Source organism: Arvicola amphibius, chromosome 6 (assembly GCF_903992535.2).
Source record: "Arvicola amphibius chromosome 6, mArvAmp1.2, whole genome shotgun sequence".
NCBI classification, from domain to species: domain Eukaryota; kingdom Metazoa; phylum Chordata; class Mammalia; order Rodentia; family Cricetidae; genus Arvicola; species Arvicola amphibius.
The window spans coordinates 9151703-9171609 of NC_052052.2; the positions used below are offsets into that span (position 1 = coordinate 9151703).

Genomic DNA, 19907 nt, shown 5'->3' on the forward strand with positions numbered 1-19907 from the left:
TCAAAGTTTGAACCAGACTACTGAGACCCTGTTGAACTGGACTTCTGTCCTGCCTCTCATCCACACACTCTGCTGGCCTGGTGTTGGCAGGACCCCTCCCCCACCCCCGCCCCCCACGTGGATTCAATTCCAGCTCGGGATTCAATCCCCAGCACGGTGTAAAACTGGCTCAGTGGCGCGCACTTGCAGACCCAGCGTTTGGATGAAAGCAGAGGAATCCGGAGTTAAGGCTACTGGTTACACAGTGAGTTTGAGGCCAGCCTGGACTGTTTAAGACCCTACCTCAAAATAAAATTTAAAATGTAATACCGTCGCCCCTTGCACCACCAACCCAGTAACGCGACACCCAGGACATGAAGCCCGTCAGGCTGTTCTTTCCGCAGAGAGGCCTCAGCGTTCTACCGAGGGTTGGTTACAATTGGACGCTTTAAAACATTCCTGTCCTTGAATGGACCGGTGAGCTTGGAAGCCCTCGGGGTAGAGAACGCAGCCAGCGGCCACGAGGGGAGGCGGGGAAAGGGGCGGGGCTAGGATAGAAGAGGGGGAGGCGGAGGCCACGGAGGCTCAGTCGTTCCTGGTCCAGGAAGTGCTGTATAATGGCGGCTTTTATGTTTCAGTAGGAGAACCCTGGCCTCTGGAGTTCAGCTCAGAGACTTCGTTGCAGGTATTTATGACCATCCCAAAGCAATCACGACTCTCCAGCGTAAAGAGTCCCCCCCATCGCTCCGGCAGATCCACCATAGTCTTAGGTAGTTTAAGGATTGGCGCGTGTTTCCTGAGAAATGGGTCGCAGACCTCAAGCAAACTTCGCGGAAGGCATTTACACAAACCTGAAGAATTGGTGTAAGCCACTCACTGCCTGACCGCCTGGCTCCCTTATTTGTTTGGTTAGTTCTTTGTTTTTGAGACAGGGTCTCTCTGTGTATCTCTGGCTGGCATGGAGATCTGCCTGCCTCTGTGGAGGTTAAGGGTGCCACTTTGCCGAGCACTTCCAGTGCTTCTACTTTTTTATTTAATTAATTTAAATTTTATTCGTTTATATTTATTATTATAGTTGTTTATTCTTGGTTTCTAGAGACAGGATCTCTCAGTGTAACAGTCCGGGCTGCCCCGGAACTTGCTTTGTAGACCAGGCTGGCCTCCAACCCTCAGAGAAATTCCCCTGCCTCTGCCTCCCGAGTGCTGGGTTAAAGGCGTGCGCCGCCGCCGCCACCACCGCCGGCTCCTATGTTTTTGAGACAAGGTCTCATTGTGTAGTCCTGGCTGTCTTGGAACTACTAGGCTCCCCTTGAGCTCATAGCAATCCACTTGCCCTGCCCACTGAGTGCCAGGATTAAGGGTGTGTGACTCCGTGCTTGTCCACGCGCTGCCTGCCTTCCCGCCTTCCACGCCCGCCCAACCTTCCCACCCCCCCCTACCCCCCCACCCCCCCCTTTCATGGAAATCCTTTTGCCTCTGCCTCCTGAGTGCTGGATTTCAAGTTGTGCCCACATCCAGCTTGCATAGTCCCCTGTTGGAAACAATGGAGTCTGTATGAGGCTGGCTCAACACACAGTCTGTTGTTGTTTTTTTCTTGTTTTCCTCGAGACAGGGTTTCTCTGTAGCTTTAGAGCCTGACCTGGAACTCCGTAGCTCTGCAGACCAGGCTGGCTGTGAACTCACAGAGATCCATCCGCCGGCCTCTGCCTCCCAAGTGCTGGGGTTATAGACGTGCACCACCACTGGCCAGCCAGTCTGTTTCACATTTATCTTTTTTAAAGCTTTATTCTGTATTTTATGTATGTTAGTGTTTTGCCTGCATGTATGTCTGCGCACCCTGTGAGAACCTGGTGGTTGTGGAGGACGGAAGAAAGGGGTAGAGCCTCTGGAGTTACAGACGGTTTGGATTTGTTTTTGAGGCAGGGTCTCTCACAATGTAACCAAACTTGCCTCAAACTCACAATCTCCCTCAGACTGTGTGTGGAGTGCTAGAATTTCAGGTATAGGCTGCTACGTCTGACAATGTTTGTATAAAGGAATGCGCTATAAAATAACCTGGGAACTGGAGAGGTGGCTCAGTTGGTACAGTATTTGCCTAGCATACACAGCCCTAGGTTTGATCCCCAGCACCACATAAAACTGGGCATGGTGGCACATGCCTGTAATTTTAGCAATTGGCAGATAAAGGCAGGAGGATCAGAAATTCAATCTTGGCTACCTGGTAAGTTTGAGGCCAGCCTGGAACCCAAGTGATCTTATCTTAAAGTAATAATAATAATAATAATATAATTAAAAATATCTTTTAGCCAGGTGGTAGTGGCCCATACCTTTAATCCCAGCACTTGAGAGGCAGAGGCAAGCAGATCTTTGTGAGTTCGAGGCCAGCCTGGTCAACAGAGTGAGTTCCAGGACAGACTTCATAGCTGCACAGAGAAACCCTGTCTCAAATAATGAAACAAAAAAAAATTTTTTTTTCCAAGACAGGGTTTCTCTGTAGGTTTGGAGCCTATCCTGGAGCTAGCTCTTGTAGACCAGGCGGGCCTCCAACTCACAGAGATCCACTTGCCTCTGCCTCCCGAGTGCTGGGATTAAAAGTGTGCACCACCACTGCCTGGCTTTCTTTTTGTTGTTATTGTTATTGGGTTTTTTGTTGTTTTTTTTTTTTTTTTTCAAAACAAAAAAAAATTTAAACAGACAGATATAGTAGTAAGCATCTTTAATACCAGTACTCAGGAGGAGGAAGCAAGTAAATTCCTATAAGTTTGGGACCACTCTGATCTGCAGAGAGAGCTCCAGGTCAAGGATACATAGGAGACCTGATCTTAAAGAAACACAGCCATCACAGGTCTCATAAATGTGACGGAGTGCCTGACCTGTTCTGAAATAGTGGATCGTCTGTCCTCCCCCACTGCTGGCTGGAGATGAACGCAATGAAAAGCTGTTCTCTGGTGTCTTAGGGGGAACATTAACCCTCTGCCTGCCTTCACAGATCGCTGGCTCTCCGCATAGATCGCAACCCGAAGACTTAGTTCCTGCCTTTGGTCATTGGCGGGTGGTACCATTAGCTAGAGCATCCTGGTTACATATTCTGGTGACTCCATCAGACAGCTTGGGAACCTTCTGGTAAGTTGATGAGCTAATGAGATATCCTGCTCACTGCCAGAACTTTGGGGTTCCTGGCGGTTCTTTTCTGGAAGACTCCTGTCTCAGTTGGTACAGTACTCGCCTAGCATATACAAGCTCTGGGTTTGATTCCCCAGTACCACATAAATCCATTTATGGTAGCACACGTCTGTAATTTTAGCAGTTGGGAGATAGAGGCAGGAGGATCAGAAGTTCAAGGTTGTCTTTGGCTACCTGGTGAGTTTGAGGACAACCTGGAACCCAAGAGAAATTATCTATAATAATAACGATAGTAAAATAATTTTTAAAAGGTGTTTTGAAGGCCTAGGGGAAGTAGTCTACAACTTTAATCTCAGCACTCAGGAGGCAGAGGCACAGGGCCTCAAGTGACTTCACATGGGGACTTTATCTTTCCTGCCTCCCCCCACCTTCTCCATTACTGTCACACAACAGACCGAATTATTGCCCTTTCTGGTTTTATTCCATGCTGAGGGCTTTTCTGGCCTGTTTTGGGTGGCTGGTGCCTACCTTTAATCCCAGCCCTTGGGAGACAGACGCAGACATATCTTCATTAGTTCAAAGCCAGACAGGACTTCTGAGAGACCTGTCTCTACACAAAGAAACTAACAAAAAAAGAGAGAGAGCTCCCTCTAAGAAATGAGCAGGTTTTTTGTTTGTTTGTTTACCTTGTTCCTACTTAATGTATTCTGAGTTGGTCATGGTGGTGCACACCTTTGATGTCAGCACTTGGGAAGCAGATGCAGGGAATCTCTGAATTTGAGGCCAGCCTGATATATACAGTGAGTTCCAGAACAGCCAGGGATGTTACACAGAGAAACCCTGTCTTGGAAGAAAAAAAAAAGAATATGTATTGGGTGATTATTTCTTTGTCCATTTGTGTGTAAAATATTAAGAAATGTAACCTTGATTTGACCTGAATTTAATCTTGAAATTCCTAAATAGCAAACATCCATTCATTTCAGAATTGGGATTTCTGTGTGATAGGCTATATGGCTGCTGTATGGCTTCTCTTTCAAGAATTTTTTTTTTTTTTTTTTTTTTTTTGGTTTTTCGAGACAGGGTTTCTCTGTGGCTTTGGGGCCTGTCCTGGAACTAGCTCTTGTAGACCAGACTGGTCTCGAACTCACAGAGATCCGCCTGCCTCTGCCTCCTGAGTGCTGGGATTAAAGGCGTGTGCCGTCATCCACTGGCTATTATGTATTTATTTTTTTAATGAGAAAATAACCATCATTTTTCAGCCTCCCTAAATTGTTCCCAGCCAGGGTCACTGCTGGAGCTGAGAATGTGACCCTTGGGCCAAGGACATCCTCCGCCTCTGTTCTAGGGCCCTAGGTGATGACAGAAATCTTACCTAAAAAGCAGAGTAAGCTCTTAGGCTCTCAGGACCACATTGAAGGTGAGAGGACCCGGCACAAGGGGATCATGCTTTAAAGGGAATCATCGCCAGAGCAGCGGCTGTGGGCCTGCCTTGGTTTCTGAGTTGAGAAGGGCGAGCTTCTCCCTCCCCCCCCCCTTTTTTTTTGTCAGGGGGAGGGGGTTTTGAGACAGGGCTTCTCTGTGTGCCTATCCTGGAACTTGGTCCTCGAACTCAGAGATCTGCCTGCCTCTGCCTCCCAAGCACTGGGATTAAAGGTGTGCGCCGCCACCACCTGGCTGAGAAGGGCTTCTTAATCCCTGATGTCTTTTCTTGGACATTGCCTTAGCATCATCTCCCTGCAGATCCATCAAGATGAGCTTCCAGGCCACACCCACACTCCTGCATCTGGCAGTGCGGAGCCTGCTGAGGGACGAGGCCTTGGCCGTCTCTGGTCTGCAGGACCTGCCCGTGGAGCTCTTCCCGCCGCTGTTCAAGGAGGCCTTCACCCACAAACGGTTCATAGTCCTGAAGGCGATGGTGCAGGTCTGGCCCTTCCCTTGTCTCCCACTGGGAGGTCTGATGAAGATGAAGGCGTCCTACCTGGAGACCTTACAAATCATACTGGATGGGATTAATATACTGCTTGACCAGAAGGTTCACCCCAGGTGAGGGAGACCCCAGGTACTCTAGGAGGGAGGCATGGGAGTCTAGGGTAGGGAGAGCCAGGGTCAAGGAGAATAGAGAACAGAGGGAAGGTTAGAGGCTTGTGTTGGCTTCGGGAGGATTTTATCATTTTTTTAAAGCTTTTATTTACAGGCAGATCTCTGTGAGTTCGAGACCAGCCTGGTCTACAAGAGCTAGTTCCAGGACAGGCTCCAAAGCTACAGAGAAACCCTGTCTCGAAAAACCAAAAGATTTTATTTATTATGTATGCAACAGTCTGCCTCCATGTATGCCTGCAGGCCAGAAAAGGGTACCAGATCTCATTACAGATGGTTGTGAGCCACTATGTGGTTACTGGCAATTGAACTCGGGTCCTCTGGAAGAATAGTCAGTGCTCTTAACCACTGAGCCATCTCTCTAGCCCTCTTTTTTATCATTTCTTAAAAAATAAAACTTGGGGATAAATATTAAGAATATAAACTTGAGAGAATCACAAGTGACCACGACACCACACTGCCACTGTCTATTTCCCAGCTCAAAAAGGCCTCGCAATTTCTTGGCCCCATCTCTCTCTCCTCTGAGGGCCTCTTTCTCTTCTTGAGTCCGCCAAGGACTCCATGATCCATTCCAGCCAGCTGAATGTGAACCCTGCCTCTTGAACCAATGCCTGACTTTTTTGGATATCAGAGCACAACTCCAGAAAAAGTTCCCATAACCTATAGCTGTGCCTACCCCTGCCTCTTTCCATAGGCATTAGAAGTGGGACCAGGCCAGATTAGAGAGGAAGGGTTAGAGATCATCGAGATGAATAGAAGGAACAGAGAGGGAGGGAAGTGATGCTGGGAGTAAGAATCAAAATTAGTTCAGACCTGCTTTAGTTGTGCTAGCCTATAGTTTCAGCCCTCGGCCTCAGGCTACAATTTGGCCTTCATAGTGAGCATGAGACCCTATTTTAAAAAATGGAAAAGAAGTATGATTGGAGAAAGTGGGTTCTTGTCTTATTTCCCCGACAGGAGCCACAAACTGAGAGTTCTGGATTTACGTGCTATGCACAAGGACTTCTGGAACGTATGGGCTGGAGATGAGGCAGCTGCTGGCTCTCTAGAGGTCAAGCGTAAGAAGAAAGCACAAGACAGAAGTACAAGGATAGTGGCCAAGCAGTCGTTGAAGGTGTTGATAGACATGTGCCTCAAGCCAAGAGCCCTGGATGCATGCATGTCCTACCTCCTGCTGTGGGTGGAAGGGAGGACAGGCTTGCTGGGCTGTAAGAAGCTGAAGATCTCTACGATCGCTCTCCGGAACATCGTGAAGGTTGTGGAAATGCTGGACCTGGACTATGTGGACGAAGTGGAAGTGTGCTGCACCTGGAAACTGTCCACCCTGGCCAGTTTTGCTCCCTACATGGGCCAGATGCGCAATCTCCGCAAGTTCCTTCTCTCTCATGTCTGCATCCCTGTCCCCATTTCCCTCGAGGAGAAGGGGAAGTTGATCGACCAGTTTACATCGCAATTTCACAACCTGGAGTACCTCCGCGAGCTCTCGTTGGACTCCATCTCCTTCCTTGAAGGTCAACTGGACCGGTTGCTCAGGTGAGGGAAGATGGAGAGCTTTTCTTGAAGACCGCAGCAAAGCCTTTTTTCCTTGCTGGAACAACTTAGTGATATAGCTAGAGCTGGGGTTGCCTGCTTTGACAGTGGGGGAAGGAGCTGCAGGGCTGTGGGCGGAGCTAGACACACAGTGATGGTGCCAGACCCCGAGTTAGAATGGGTAATTTGAGTGAGCATACTCTAAGAGGCAGCCTACTGGGTATTGGCATTTATACAGTGGCTGGAATGACTTTAAAACAAATGATCCATCCTACCCCAGGAGTCCCTAACCTAACCACAGCTACTCATAGAAAACTAACCACTCGATCTCTCCCTAGGTGCCTGAAGGTCCCCTTGGAGACTCTGTCTATCACTGACTGCCAGCTTTCGGAATCAGATTTGAAGTCCCTGTCCCAGTGTCCAGGCATCCGTCAGCTCAAACATCTGGATCTAAGTGGTGTCATACTGACCAAGATAAGTCCCAAGCCTCTCCGAGTCCTGCTAGAGACAGTCGCAGCTACCCTGAAGACCCTGGACTTGGAGAACTGTAGAATTACGGACTCCCAGCTCAGTGTCCTCCTGCCTGCCCTGGGCAGCTGCTCCCAGCTCACCACGTTCAACTACTTAAGGAATCCCATCTCTGTGGCTGTTCTGGAACGTCTGCTCTGCCACACTGCCAGGCTGAGCCGCTTAACCCTGGAGATGTATTCTACCCCGTGGGAGATTTATGGTGCCCAGGGTGCTTTCCACCACAAGAGGCTAGAACAGCTTCGTGAGGAGCTGAGCAGGACAATGGAGCCCCTGAAACACACTAGGACAGTGTGGTTCAGCATCATTCCCTGTCCACCTTGTGGCCACTAGGCCATGTGAGTCAGAACCCAAGCTGCACCAGGGCTCTGGTCCTATCCAGCTGGGTACCAAATTCCTTCTAGCTCTTAGAAGCAGGTTCCTTATAGTATAGGTGAATCCCGAAGAGAACACAGAACCTGTGGTCTCAGTTTGTGTTGGGGGGCGGGGGTGGGGAAGGGATGGGTCTAGCAGCAAAGGCTACCTCAGAGAGAGATGTTGACCTGGGAATTGATGGGATCTTTAGGACACATACATTCAGAAATAAGAGGTGAGGTTTCTAGAATCTAGATGAAGAAATACTATGGTGTGGGCCTGAGTGAAGAAATGGCCAGTGTCGTCTTCTCTCCTTGGTGTCACGGGGTGAGTGCAATACACTGTGATTGTTGTAGCTTTGCAGGCCTCAGTAGCCACCAGCAGCAACCACAAAGTAGCAAGGGATAGGCTTGAACTTTAAATAGGCAACAACCATACACCATGCTTGAAAATCAGTAAAGCAAGGCTGGATGTTGGTGGCACATGCCTTTAATCCTAGCATTCAGGAGGCTGAGGCAGGAAGAGCTGAGCTTGAGTTTACCCTGGTCTACAAAGTGAGTTCTAGGACAGCCAGGGCTACACAGAGAAACCCTGTCTTGAAAAACCAAACAGATAAACAGTAAAGCCGACAGAGTAGTTAAGAAACATCTGTGTTAGTCTAAAGGTACCTAGGTCACAGTTGACCACCAACAGATCTGTTCTTCATCTGACCTGTGTTGGGTCTACAGCTGTTACAAACCTCTTGACTAGTCCTACTGCACTGTGGGTGGGTGGTTATTAGTAATACTACTGGAGGATTAAGCATAGGACTCAACATCCTGGGCAAACGCTCTATCGCTGTGAACCTTTAAAGCATTGCACTGCTCGGGGTATATGTTGGATTTGGGAATTTTCGTTGTTTAAATAAATGTGTGTTAAAGAAGTTGTTTTTTTTGGGTTTTGTTTTTGTTTTTCCCTGAGACAGTCTACATAGCCCAGGCTGTCCTGGAACTCACTCTGTAGACCAGGCTGGCATTAAAGTTCCAGAGATCTGCCTGCCTCTGCCTCACAGAGCTGGGATAACAAGAAGTCTTGGTATATGTGGTCCATACTGAACTTGAACTCATGGTACTCCTCCCGCCTTAGCCCCCACTCCCATCACCACTAGTGTGGGTTATGAGAGTGTACACCCACCATACCTGGCTGGTAATGCTTTGGTTTCATTAACTTGCATTCTCAACTCCTCTCTTGGGTACCGGTGCCCATTCTTTGAGTTCATACACACATATACAATGAAGATCTCCTCTCCAGAGTCGTTGGTTTGGGAATAACAGGATTCCAGCCTGAGATATGCGTACGTGGGCATATGCAAGGGGTGGAGGGGATGTGTTTAAAGGAAACAGAAATGCAAGTTACCCGTTGGGGGAGGCTCACTGGTCCCAGGGGCTTGTGACAGGAGCTGCAATCAGGCACACAAACCTCCTGAAGGGGGCTTATTTGGGACAGAGTGGCTCTGAAGAATTCTCACAGGCACAGGGCTCTGTCCTTATCTCCTGGCTCCAATTTGGTAGGGCTGGACATGAATCCATATGAATACAGGTAACTTCTAGGACACACACAAACCCTCCCCGCATGTGGAGCTGAGTGCTAGCTAGAGCCTCTAGATCTCCCCAAACCATGCCTTCCCTCCTTCTGGGTTGCAACCCTTCTTGGCCTAAACTAGTTATGGCTGGTAAAGACAACTAGATTTCCTTGGAATCAAATACTAAGATCACACAGGCGTGGAACACTTTAGTAAGAGTTCTGTTATATAATATTGTATTTTGGGGGGACTTGATCATATCAATGAAAAATCTTTCTACACAATGTGTTCTTCCACTTCCCAAACCAAAGATATCTGGAATTTGTGACATCTTTTGATCTCTGCCTCCCAAATGCTGGGGTTACAGGCATGTGCCACCACATCGTGATTGCAAGTGACTCAGCCTGAACCTAGGGATTCGTGCTCACAAATGAGGGGCATCTCCAGCTCTAGAGCATGCAGTGCCCACAGTGGCCAGAAGGGGGCATCAGATTCCCCTGGAACTGAAGTTACAAACAGGAACTGCCACTGGGTTCTGGGAACTGAATCTTGGTCCCCAGCAAGAGCACCAAATGCTCCTAACCATTGAACCATCTCTCCAGTCCCCTGGAGCTAGTTTAGAGATGACACAGGATACAAGGAAGAATAAGACCAAGGTGCCTGTGGTGGATTGATTGTGCCTTGAAACAAAGGATTCCTGCTGAGTTCCCCAGCCGAGGCCTGATGGTTATGGGCTGGGGACCTGAAGTATGAGCTTTAGTTTCAACATGAAATGAGGATATGAGCCACATCTAGACAATGAAGCCCGCCTAGGAGCCAATGTACTGATGCATGGTTAGGGCTTAGTAAACATTCAGTTTGCCCTGTTTCTGATAAACAAGAGGAAGGCAAAGACATGAGAACAGAATGGGACTGAGCTTTGACACCTGGCCACTGTTAAATCACTACTCACCACCAAAGCAGAACAGATTCCACTTTTGTGAGCAAGCCTAAGAAAAATTTACAAGCTGTGGGGTTTGAGCGCCACCTTCTGGGAGTCCAAACCAAGTGCATAAGGTAACATTACAAGAACTATAGGGTATTTTAAAAATTGTTACGAGTAGCACATGGTGGACAACACCTTTAATCTCAGCACTCAGGAAGCAGAGGCAGGCTGATTTCTATGAGTTCGAGGCCAGCCTGGTCTACACAGTAAATTGCAGACAAGCCAGGGCTATAGCAACACCTTCACTCTGTCTGTCTGTCCCTAATTATATATACTATGCACGCTATATTATATACTAATATATAATTATATATAATATGTGCTGTATATAATATATTAACTAAATATACATTGTATGTGTGTGTGTGTGTGTGTTACGTGAGTGCTATTGGTGTGGATAATTTGAATAGTTCTGTGTGCTTTACATAAGAATCCTCTTAAAATGTTTGTTCTCAGACAGGATCTCATTTTGTAGCCCTGGCTGGGCTAGGACTCGCCATGCAGACCAGGCTGCCCTTACCTCTGCCTCCTAAGCACTGTGATTAAAGGGTGCACCCAGTGTATCCTTTAAAACTATAAAAGGAGTTTGCTGCTTTTAAATAACAAGTGTAGCCACTTAAAATTAAAAAGAAAGTTTAGTTCTCTTAAATAATGCAATGCATATGAAAATATATTAAACTTCATTTTCTTTCTGAAAACAAGTGAAACTTTTTAAGGGGTAGATTTTATTTTTTTATTTTTTTATTTTTTATTTTTGGTTTTTCGAGACAGGGTTTCTCTGTAGCTTTGGAGCCTGTCCTGGAACTAGCTCTTGTAGACCGGGCTGGTCTCGAACTCACAGAGATCCGCCTGCCTCTGCCTCCCGAGTGCTGGGATTAAAGGCATGCGCCACCACTGCCCGGCTAAGGGGTAGATTTTAAAAACCAACACACAAGCATTTTTTTCCATCTTACGCAGTCTGGGAGTGGTGCTCGCAGAAAACTGAACCCAGGGGCTATGGAGAAAGTTCTAGGTCAGCCTGAGTGAGACCCTGCCTCAAACAAACAGTAAACAAAAAAGTATTTAGAGGTAGAGGCAGGAGGGTCAGTTCAAGTGAGTTCATAGTTCGGTCAAGCCTGGGCTGCATGAGACGGCCACAAACAAGACTTTCAGTGGGACCACTGAGATGGTACAGTGAGTAACGGCACTCGCTGTGTGCAAGCTTGTGATCAGGGTTCGATCCCCATAACCCATGGGAGGGCAGCAGAGAACTGACTCCCCATAGCTGTCCTTGACCACACATGTGCCATGACACACTTGGTGTGCACACATGCACACCACACACACAGAGTAATGAATGAATTGGCACTTACAGAAACACCTTTTGTACTTTAGAGATTTATCCTCTCTCTCCCAAGTCCAAGGCATCTGGGGTCTTTTTATTGTCTCCCCATTTTTACCGTTTCCATGAAGCTTTTCTGTTTGTATGTTTTTCTTGGAAAAGGTCTCACTGTGTAGCTCTGGCTGTCCTGAATTCACTGTGTAGACCTGACTGGACTGGAATTTATAGAGATCCACCTGCATCTGCCTCTGCCTCCCCAGTACTGGGATTAAAGGTGTGCGCCACCAAGCCCTACACCAAGTTAAAAGTTTTTATTGTCTTACTTAGGTTTGTTCCCATCTTTTCACAGCCTGGAAACAGTCCTTTGTGACAGCTGACCGCAAATTCTTTACCCATTCAGCTAGCAATGGAGGCCACACACACACACACACACACACACACTCCTGCCCCATGACAATCTAACTTACTGGATGGTGATTACCCTTTAACAGGACAGGGGGTGTCTGTCACACTGTTGCCCCCACAGCTGGCACCTGATACCAGAGCTGTTGCTTTACCACACTGCACATGGACGTCTCTATAATCAACATGGATATTTCACCTAGCCTTGGTAGCACACACACGTGTACAGAAAGCATTCAGGAGGTAGGTACGATTCATGAGTTCCCAGCTTGCCTGAGTTGCTTAATTAAACTCTGTCTTTGGCTGGGGAGATGGCTCAATGGTTAAGAGCCTTGGTTACTCTTGCAGAGGACCCCAGTTTGAGTCCCAGCCCACACAATGTAGTTCACAGACAACTGTAAGTCCAGTTCCAGAAGATGCGGTGTCTTCTTCAGACCTCTATAGGCAACATGCATGCATAGAGTACACACACACACACACACACACACACACACACACACACACACACGGCAAAACATTCACAATAAAATAATAAGTACAAGGCAGGTGGTAGGATTGCACGCCTTTAATCCCAGCACTTGGGAGGCAAAGGGAGACAAGTTCAGGGGAAGGGGAAGGGAAAAGAAGCAGGGGAGTGCACAGGAGGGCTAGGGATGCAGGACAGTTGACAAAAATGCTTGGGTACCTGCCTTGGGTACCTGCCTTGGGTACCTGCCTTGGGTACCTGCCTGTAGTCTCAACACTCAGTAAGTGGAAGCAGGAGGATCGGAAGTGCAAGGTCATCCTCTACAAAACTCAGAGTTTGAGGCCAGACCCTAACTTTAAAAATCAATGAAAAAAATAAAACTTAATTAAGTAAAAGTAGCCGAGGGTGATGATGCAAGCTTTTATTTCAGCACTGATAGATAGATCTTTGTGAGTGCCAGGACAGCCAGGGCTACGTAGTGAGACTATCAAACCAGCAAAACAAACAAACATAAAACAAAACATAGTGAGACTCCCCCAAACCAAACCAAAACAAGGGGGGGTCTTGGTGGCCTAAACCTTTAATCTGGCACTGACCCTCAGATATGGTGTCCTATCTCTTGGGAAAGAGAGGCAGATGGATCTCTGTGAGTTCCAAATCAGCCTGATCTACATAACCAGTTCCAGGACAGCCAGTGCTGTTTGTAGAGACCTTGTCCCAGTCTCCCTCCCCACCGCCAAAACACCAAATAAAATAAATCACTATCAACAAAACAAAACACACAGAGAGAAACTGAAACAATAAACTAGTTTCTAGCTTTTCAGACATCTAAACCCGGAGATATTTAACATCTCAAGTCTATGGAACTCCTGCCAACCATCAAGTGCCTGAAGATAGATATTATTTAAAGTAATAGCACAGTCAAAGAACTATTGATCTGATCTAATCAGGTGGCAACTTGCATCTTTTCAGAATGATTTAGACTGCCCTTTGTAGAAAGCCTGGAGCTACAACAGTAACAGAAACCATTTAAGGACCTGGTCAATGTCTAAGCACATAAAGAAAGAGTGTTCCCAAGCAAGTACCACGTGCACATTATGGCAGACACAGTAAACACCAATAAATAAATAACTGCAACAATCTTTTTTCAAAAGATGAATGAGAAGAATCTAGAATCAGAAGCAGCTCTCACATACATTTGGAGAACAGTTCATGAAGCTGGGTTCAAAAAAGGCTTGGATCCTGACAGGACAGTGGCACTGAGAGGGAGATATAGAAGCACAGGGTGGTCTCTGAGGACCCTTGGTTTCATTTTAGACCATTTAACTCTGTGCATGGAGGGCCTTAAGGCTGAGGCATGATCGTGGGCAGTGTTCTGGCTACCTCTGTCAGACTCTGTATTGTTGGGAATAAGTTAATAATCAATCCAACATACCAGTGACTCGGTCTTCCACAAACAGGAGCTGTGGTACACACATGCCCACACTCATGCACACAGGCACACAGAATGAACACATATAATAAAAAAAAATAAAGAAGACTAGGTATGGTGACTCCTACCTTTAATCCAAGCACTCAGGAGGCAGAGGCAAGGGGATCTCTGAAGGTCTGAGCCCAGTCTGGTCTACATCTGTGAGTTCCAGGACAGCCAGGACTATGTAGAGAGATCCTGTCTCAAAACAAACAAACAAACAAACAAAAAACAACTAAATAAATAAATAAATAAATAAATAAATAAATAAATAAATAAAAGAGTTCAAAGCTGGCCTTGCCTAAGTAGTGAGTCTGAGTCCAGGCTAGGCTGCATTAGATCCCATCTCAGAAAACAAAGGAAAGGATTAAACCAGACATAGTAGTACAAGTCTGTGGTGAACCAAATTACTGGCTGGCCTTGAACTCGAAGAGAACCACCTGCTTCTGCCTCCTGAGTGCTGGAATTAAAGGTTTGTACCACCATGCCTGAATGAACATTTTTGTTTATTTTATTTTATTTTATTTTATTTTGAGACATGGTCTGTCTGTGTAACTCTGGCTCCTAGAGCTCCCTGAGTAGAACAGGCTGGCCTTGAACCCATGGAGATCTGCCTACCTTTGCCACCAAAGTGCTGGGATTAAAGGCATACACTACCATCTCCTGTCCTGCTTTTTGTTATTCTCTGTAAGTGTGAGGCCAGCCTAACATTGTCATCAACATATTATACAGGGACTTGAGTCTCTGAATATAAGGTTTCCTTTGTAAGCATAAACTGATCACAGACTGGCAAAATTACCACCAAAACCTGCTAGACTCAAGAAAATTCCATGATACAAAGACAACTAGATTAAAGGCCACATCCTAAGTAAAGTAAACACCCTGACCATTTCAGGCTCACCAGCAAATCTAGCACTGGTACCAACAATTTGGCACTCCCAAGACTTGTGGAATTTCATCTTTTGCTTTCAAGACATTAATAAAACTCAACTCAAATGGCATGCAGGACACTATATGATAGTCTATTATCATGTACATGTTTAGATTTGGGGGTAAATTACACTATAGCGCATTTCAAAGTGCAATAGCCTTCTAGAAGTTTCAGGTCATCAGCCTCTAAGAGCTGTGTTTAAATTAAGTATATTTAAGATGGGAAGGGACCAGGGCTGGAGAAATGGAGGTCTCAGTGGTTAAGAGAGTTGCTGCTTTCTAGAGGACCCAAGTTGGGTCCAGGCACTCATATTAGGTGGTGGCTCTTGTAATTACAGTCTCAGAGGACCCAATGCCCTCTTCAGACCACTATGGAAACCATATGCACATATACACATGTATATACATAAAAGTAAAATAAACATTTTCTAGACAGGGACCAGATTCTGAAGGACTCTAAAATTAGGATTAGTGTTGTTTGTGGAGACAGGCGGCCTATGGCCCAAGCTTGTCTTGAGCTTTAAGCAATCCTCTGGCCTCAGCCCCCTAGTGCTGTCATGATATCCTTTAATTTCCTTTATTATGTAACTTCCTGTCTGAGCTTTTAAATTCTTCTAATTATCCCTCCGGTTAAGGAAAAGGCTTTTATTTCATCGCCATCCAGATCTAATTTTATTAAGTGATTTAAACCTTTTGACATTTTTGACAAACTTTCCTAAGATCAAATCCTCCACCTAAAATCCCTTTGACCTTGAACTGAGAGTCCCAGAACTTCTCAAGAGAATTATGAAAGAGTAATGATAAGCTAATTAGCCTTATTGTATATGATGGAAAGCTTTGTCAAATAAGAAATGATGCTTTAAAAGCCAGAAATAGTGATATATACCTATCAGCCTAGCACTTGTGAAGTAGAGGCAAGAGAAAACAAGTTCAAAGTCATCCTCAGCTACACAGAAAGTTCTGGGCCAGCCTGGGCTACACGAGAGCATGACAAATATCGCCTGGTGATAAAGCATTTGCCTAGCATGCATGACATCCTGGTTCAGGGTTCAATTCCCTGCACCAAATTAACTAGGCATAGCAGTCTAGTATCTAATCCCAGCATTAGGAGGTGGGCGTGTGGATCAGGAATTCAAGGTCATCCTTGGCCAGCTGGCAAATTTGAATCCAGACTGAACTATAAAACACACGACATAGGGTAGAGGAATGAAAAGAAAGCCATGACTGGGCAAAAGAAACTTGCCAAATTCTATTCTTGGACTAGCAGAGGCAACATTTATTTTCATTGGTATGGTTAAGTGTAGTAACTGATTTCTTTTGTCTGTGTTCTGAGACAAGATTTTATACTATGGTCCCAGATTGTCTGGAACATACACATAGCCCCAGCTGGCCTCAAACTGATGGCCATCTTCTTGCTTTCATGTCCCGAATTGCCGGGATTGCATGTATGAACTGCCACTGTGCTCAGGATCACTTGATTTTCAAGTGAAGTCAAGCTCACTTGCTTGTTTCCTTTTTTCAAAAATTTACATTTTTATTAGGCCCAGTATAATGGCACATGCCTTTAAAATCCCGTCACTCAGGAGTCAGAGGCAAGTGGGTCTTTGCAGGTTTGAAGCTAACCTGTAGCACAAATTTTAACTGGTGCTAATAATAAAGACCCAGAGTCATATATTAGGGGGTGAAAGCTGAGAGATTAGAGAAGCAGAACAGCCAGTCACGAGAGAGTTCTACCAACGCTCAGACTGAAGGGGTGAACATATCTCTATGAATTTTCAGACTGCATGCCATCTCTACCAAACCTCAGACTGGATGCCATCTCTACTGAGCCTCAGACTGCATCTCAGACTGCATCTTCAGACTGCATCTGACTCTTGTCTCCTCCCACCTTATATTCCTCTCTTCTCCCAGCCATATCTCTCCTATGTCCACCTCCCTAGTGCTAGGATTAAAGGCATGTGATCCCAAGTGTTGGGATCACCTTTGTGTGAGCTCTGTTTCTCTTTTAGACAAATTCAATCTTGTGTAGCCCAGGCTGACCTTGAACTCATAGAGATTTGTCTGCCTCTGTCTTGTGAGTGTTGGGACTAAAGGTATGTGCCACCACTGCCTGGCCTCTATGGCTAACTAGTCGCTTAGCTCTGCTCTCTGATCTTCAGGCAAGCTTTATTTGTTAGATTACAAACAAAATATCTCTACACTAGCATGGTGTACATAGCAAGTTCCTGGACAGCCCCCGCTACATTGAGAGACCCTGTCTCCAAACAATAAGAAGAAAAGTTGCTGAGTATTGGCATTAAATTCTCTTGAACCCTCTGTCTTGCCTCTGGAGTTCTGGGATTACAAGTGAGCCCTAGATATCTGGCTGGCTATCAGTAGATGTTCAGATGTTAAACCAATTTTGCATTCCTGGTGGACATTCAACCCTTAATCCTATCTTGAATTCTTGTTTGTCATTTATATAACTCGTTAGAAAAGATCACTGGGTGTGCTGGTGCCTGCCTTTAATCCCAGCACTTGGAAGTAGAAGCAGCTGCATCTCTGAGTTTGAGGATAGCCTAATCTATGGAGTCAGGTACAGTATACAGCCAGAGCTACACAGTGAAACCCTGTCTTGAACAAACAAAAGCAAAACACAAGAAAGAAAAAGAAAGAAAAGGTAGAGATATGGGGTTGGCAGGAGAAGAATGGAGACACCATTGGCCATGTGGTGGGTAAATACATTTTACTATTTTTAAAAATGTATTATTTGTTTTATGTGCATGTACCTGAATGTATGTATGTGCACAGAAAGAGGCGTCAGATCCCCTGTAACTGGAGTTACTGATAGTTGTGAGCCATCATATGGATGCTGGGACCCAAACCCAGTTAGTTACTGCAAGAACAGTCTGTGCTGAGCCATCTATCCAGCCTCCGTTCCAGTGTTTTCCCCAACTGTATTCAGATTGCCCAATTGTGAAAGGGACTGCATTACACAAAGTCTTTCACCTGGATGCGTGTCGTCATGAGATATCTTATTGGAATATTTCCCTTGCGAAGCTTGGGAATGGAGCCCAGGGCCTCAGGTGTGCTGACAAAGACTTCTACCACAGAGCCACACCCCATCCCTGCCTTTGCCACTCTAAAGTCTAAAACCAAGTCTAAAAGGATCAACTTCTAAAAAGCTATGAGATGACAAAATTGGTCCAGGGAAACAGGGCTGTCAAAATGGTTTGGCAGGTAAAACGAGCAGCCTGGCAACCGGAGTTTGCGCTCAGGAACTGATGTAAAGGCAGAAGGTGCAGGACGTCCTAAAAGCTCTATTCATGTGCAACGAAGCTCTTGCCAACCCCACCCTACAGCCTACCCCTCGCATAGACACACAGTTGATGTTTGAGATAGGATCTCACTATGTAAACAAAGATAGCCTTGCATTTACAGATCCGCCTGCCTCTGCCTCCTGAGGGATGGAACTGGGTGCTTGTGCCCCCACACTGGGCAATTTAAAGAGAAGAAAGAGAGTCAAAAAGTGCAATAACTAAATCAGATATTAAAGGTAACTCCCTCTTGCCCTTTCAGGCTCAGACGCTGTCCATGTGATTTTTCTACACGTTGGGATAACAGATAAATAGGAACGGTTGTTCTGGTCAAGCTGTGAGCTGAATCTCAGCAAGGCTGAGCAGTGAGGTTAGAAGACAAGGAGCCTTTACCATTAAAGTTTGACCTTTGGGCAGTCTTTATCCAGTAGCAGCTGCTGACTTCCAACAGAATGCGAATCTGAATATAACAATGCCCTGTTTGAGCTGGGCAAGTAGTAGGCGAATGTCTTTAATCTCAGCACTCGGGAGGCAGAGACAGGCTCTGTGAGTTCGAGGCCAGTCTGGTCTACAGAGTGAGTTTCAGGACATCTCCAAAGCTACAGAGAAACCCTCTCTCAAAACACCAAAAAAATAAATAAATTGATAAATAATGCCGTCTGAAACAAACCAAGACACCGTAAAGTTGACAGTGGCTATATAGATTGCCATTCTGTAGTGTGGATAGGGCTATCTTCATAAGACTGTTTCTCTGTGGAATATTTTTACTGTTTTGATGTCAAAGAGTGTTAATTTAAGGTTTGGGATTTTCTTATTTATTTACTTTTTGTGTATAAGTGTTTTACCTGCATTATGTATGTATGTATGTATGTATGTATGTATGTATGTATGTATTAATGGGTGGATGGATGGATGGTTGTACATAGTGTGTGTCTGGTACTTGCAGAAGACAGAAGAGGGAGGCAGATCCCCTAGAACTGGAGCTATGAAGGGTTGTGAGCTGCCATGTGAGTGGCAGGAACTGAACCTGGGTCCTCTTGGAAGAGCATCAAGTGCTCCTTACTAAGCCATTTCTCAGTATCTATTCTATTTAAAGGAATTGTTTTCTTTTTTTCCTATCAAATGATTCCAACTCAGGTAATCAGGCTTGGCATAAAGTACCTTTACCTGCTGTGCCATCTTCCTGGCCCTGTTGTTTGAGACAGAGTCTCGTGTAACCCAGGCTGGCCTCTCACTATGCATAATATAGATATGAATAATTTACATTGGTATAAATTTTTGCTGTGTTGATATAAATTTAAGGTCAGTTTTGTTATATGTATATGTATTCCTACTATTGATTAAGGTATTGTGATTGTGTAGTTCATTTTAAAGATGTAATGTATAATTAGGAAATATAGGTTGTAATGGATAATCATTAATAATATTCAAGCTTGTAGTCATGTTAGTTAGATTTTCTAGATGTGCATAGATATATTTCAGATAGGCATTCTTCATATCTTTCAAAGACTACAGAATATGGCATTTAATGTTTTAATAACTTAGGGTTTTTCATGACAATGAGACACATCTGCTCCTGGCAGCACCAATCTACTTCAAGAGGAAGATGGGCATTGAAGAGGCTACTTATGGAGTTGGTTAGCCATTGGGCAAGAAACTTCTCTTGCCTGGACTGATGCATATAACACATAACATGACTCCTGCATAAGCATGAGGACTTGAGTTCAGATTCTTCAGCATTCTGGTAAACACTAGAACCTGTGATGAGGGTGAGGATCTACAAATCCTGGGCTGAGGGAAGGACGTAGGGGGCAAGAGACAGAATCTGGGAGACTGCTGGTCAGCCAGTCTACCCAAAGTAGCA

The 19907-nt window shown here is 45.5% G+C and overlaps 1 protein-coding gene across 1 annotated transcript; it reads left to right on the forward strand.

Moving 5' to 3' along the window:
• Window positions 1–553: 553 nt before the first annotated feature.
• LOC119817330 (PRAME family member 12-like) lies at window positions 554–7932 on the forward strand. Its single transcript, XM_038334500.1, has 5 exons — window positions 554–664; window positions 2969–3102; window positions 4843–5145; window positions 6157–6732; window positions 7068–7932. The coding sequence occupies exons 3-5, from the start codon at window positions 4853–4855 to the stop codon at window positions 7588–7590; spliced, it is 1392 nt and encodes a 463-aa protein (XP_038190428.1). The 5' UTR covers window positions 554–664; window positions 2969–3102; window positions 4843–4852; the 3' UTR covers window positions 7591–7932.
• Window positions 7933–19907: the final 11975 nt, after the last annotated feature.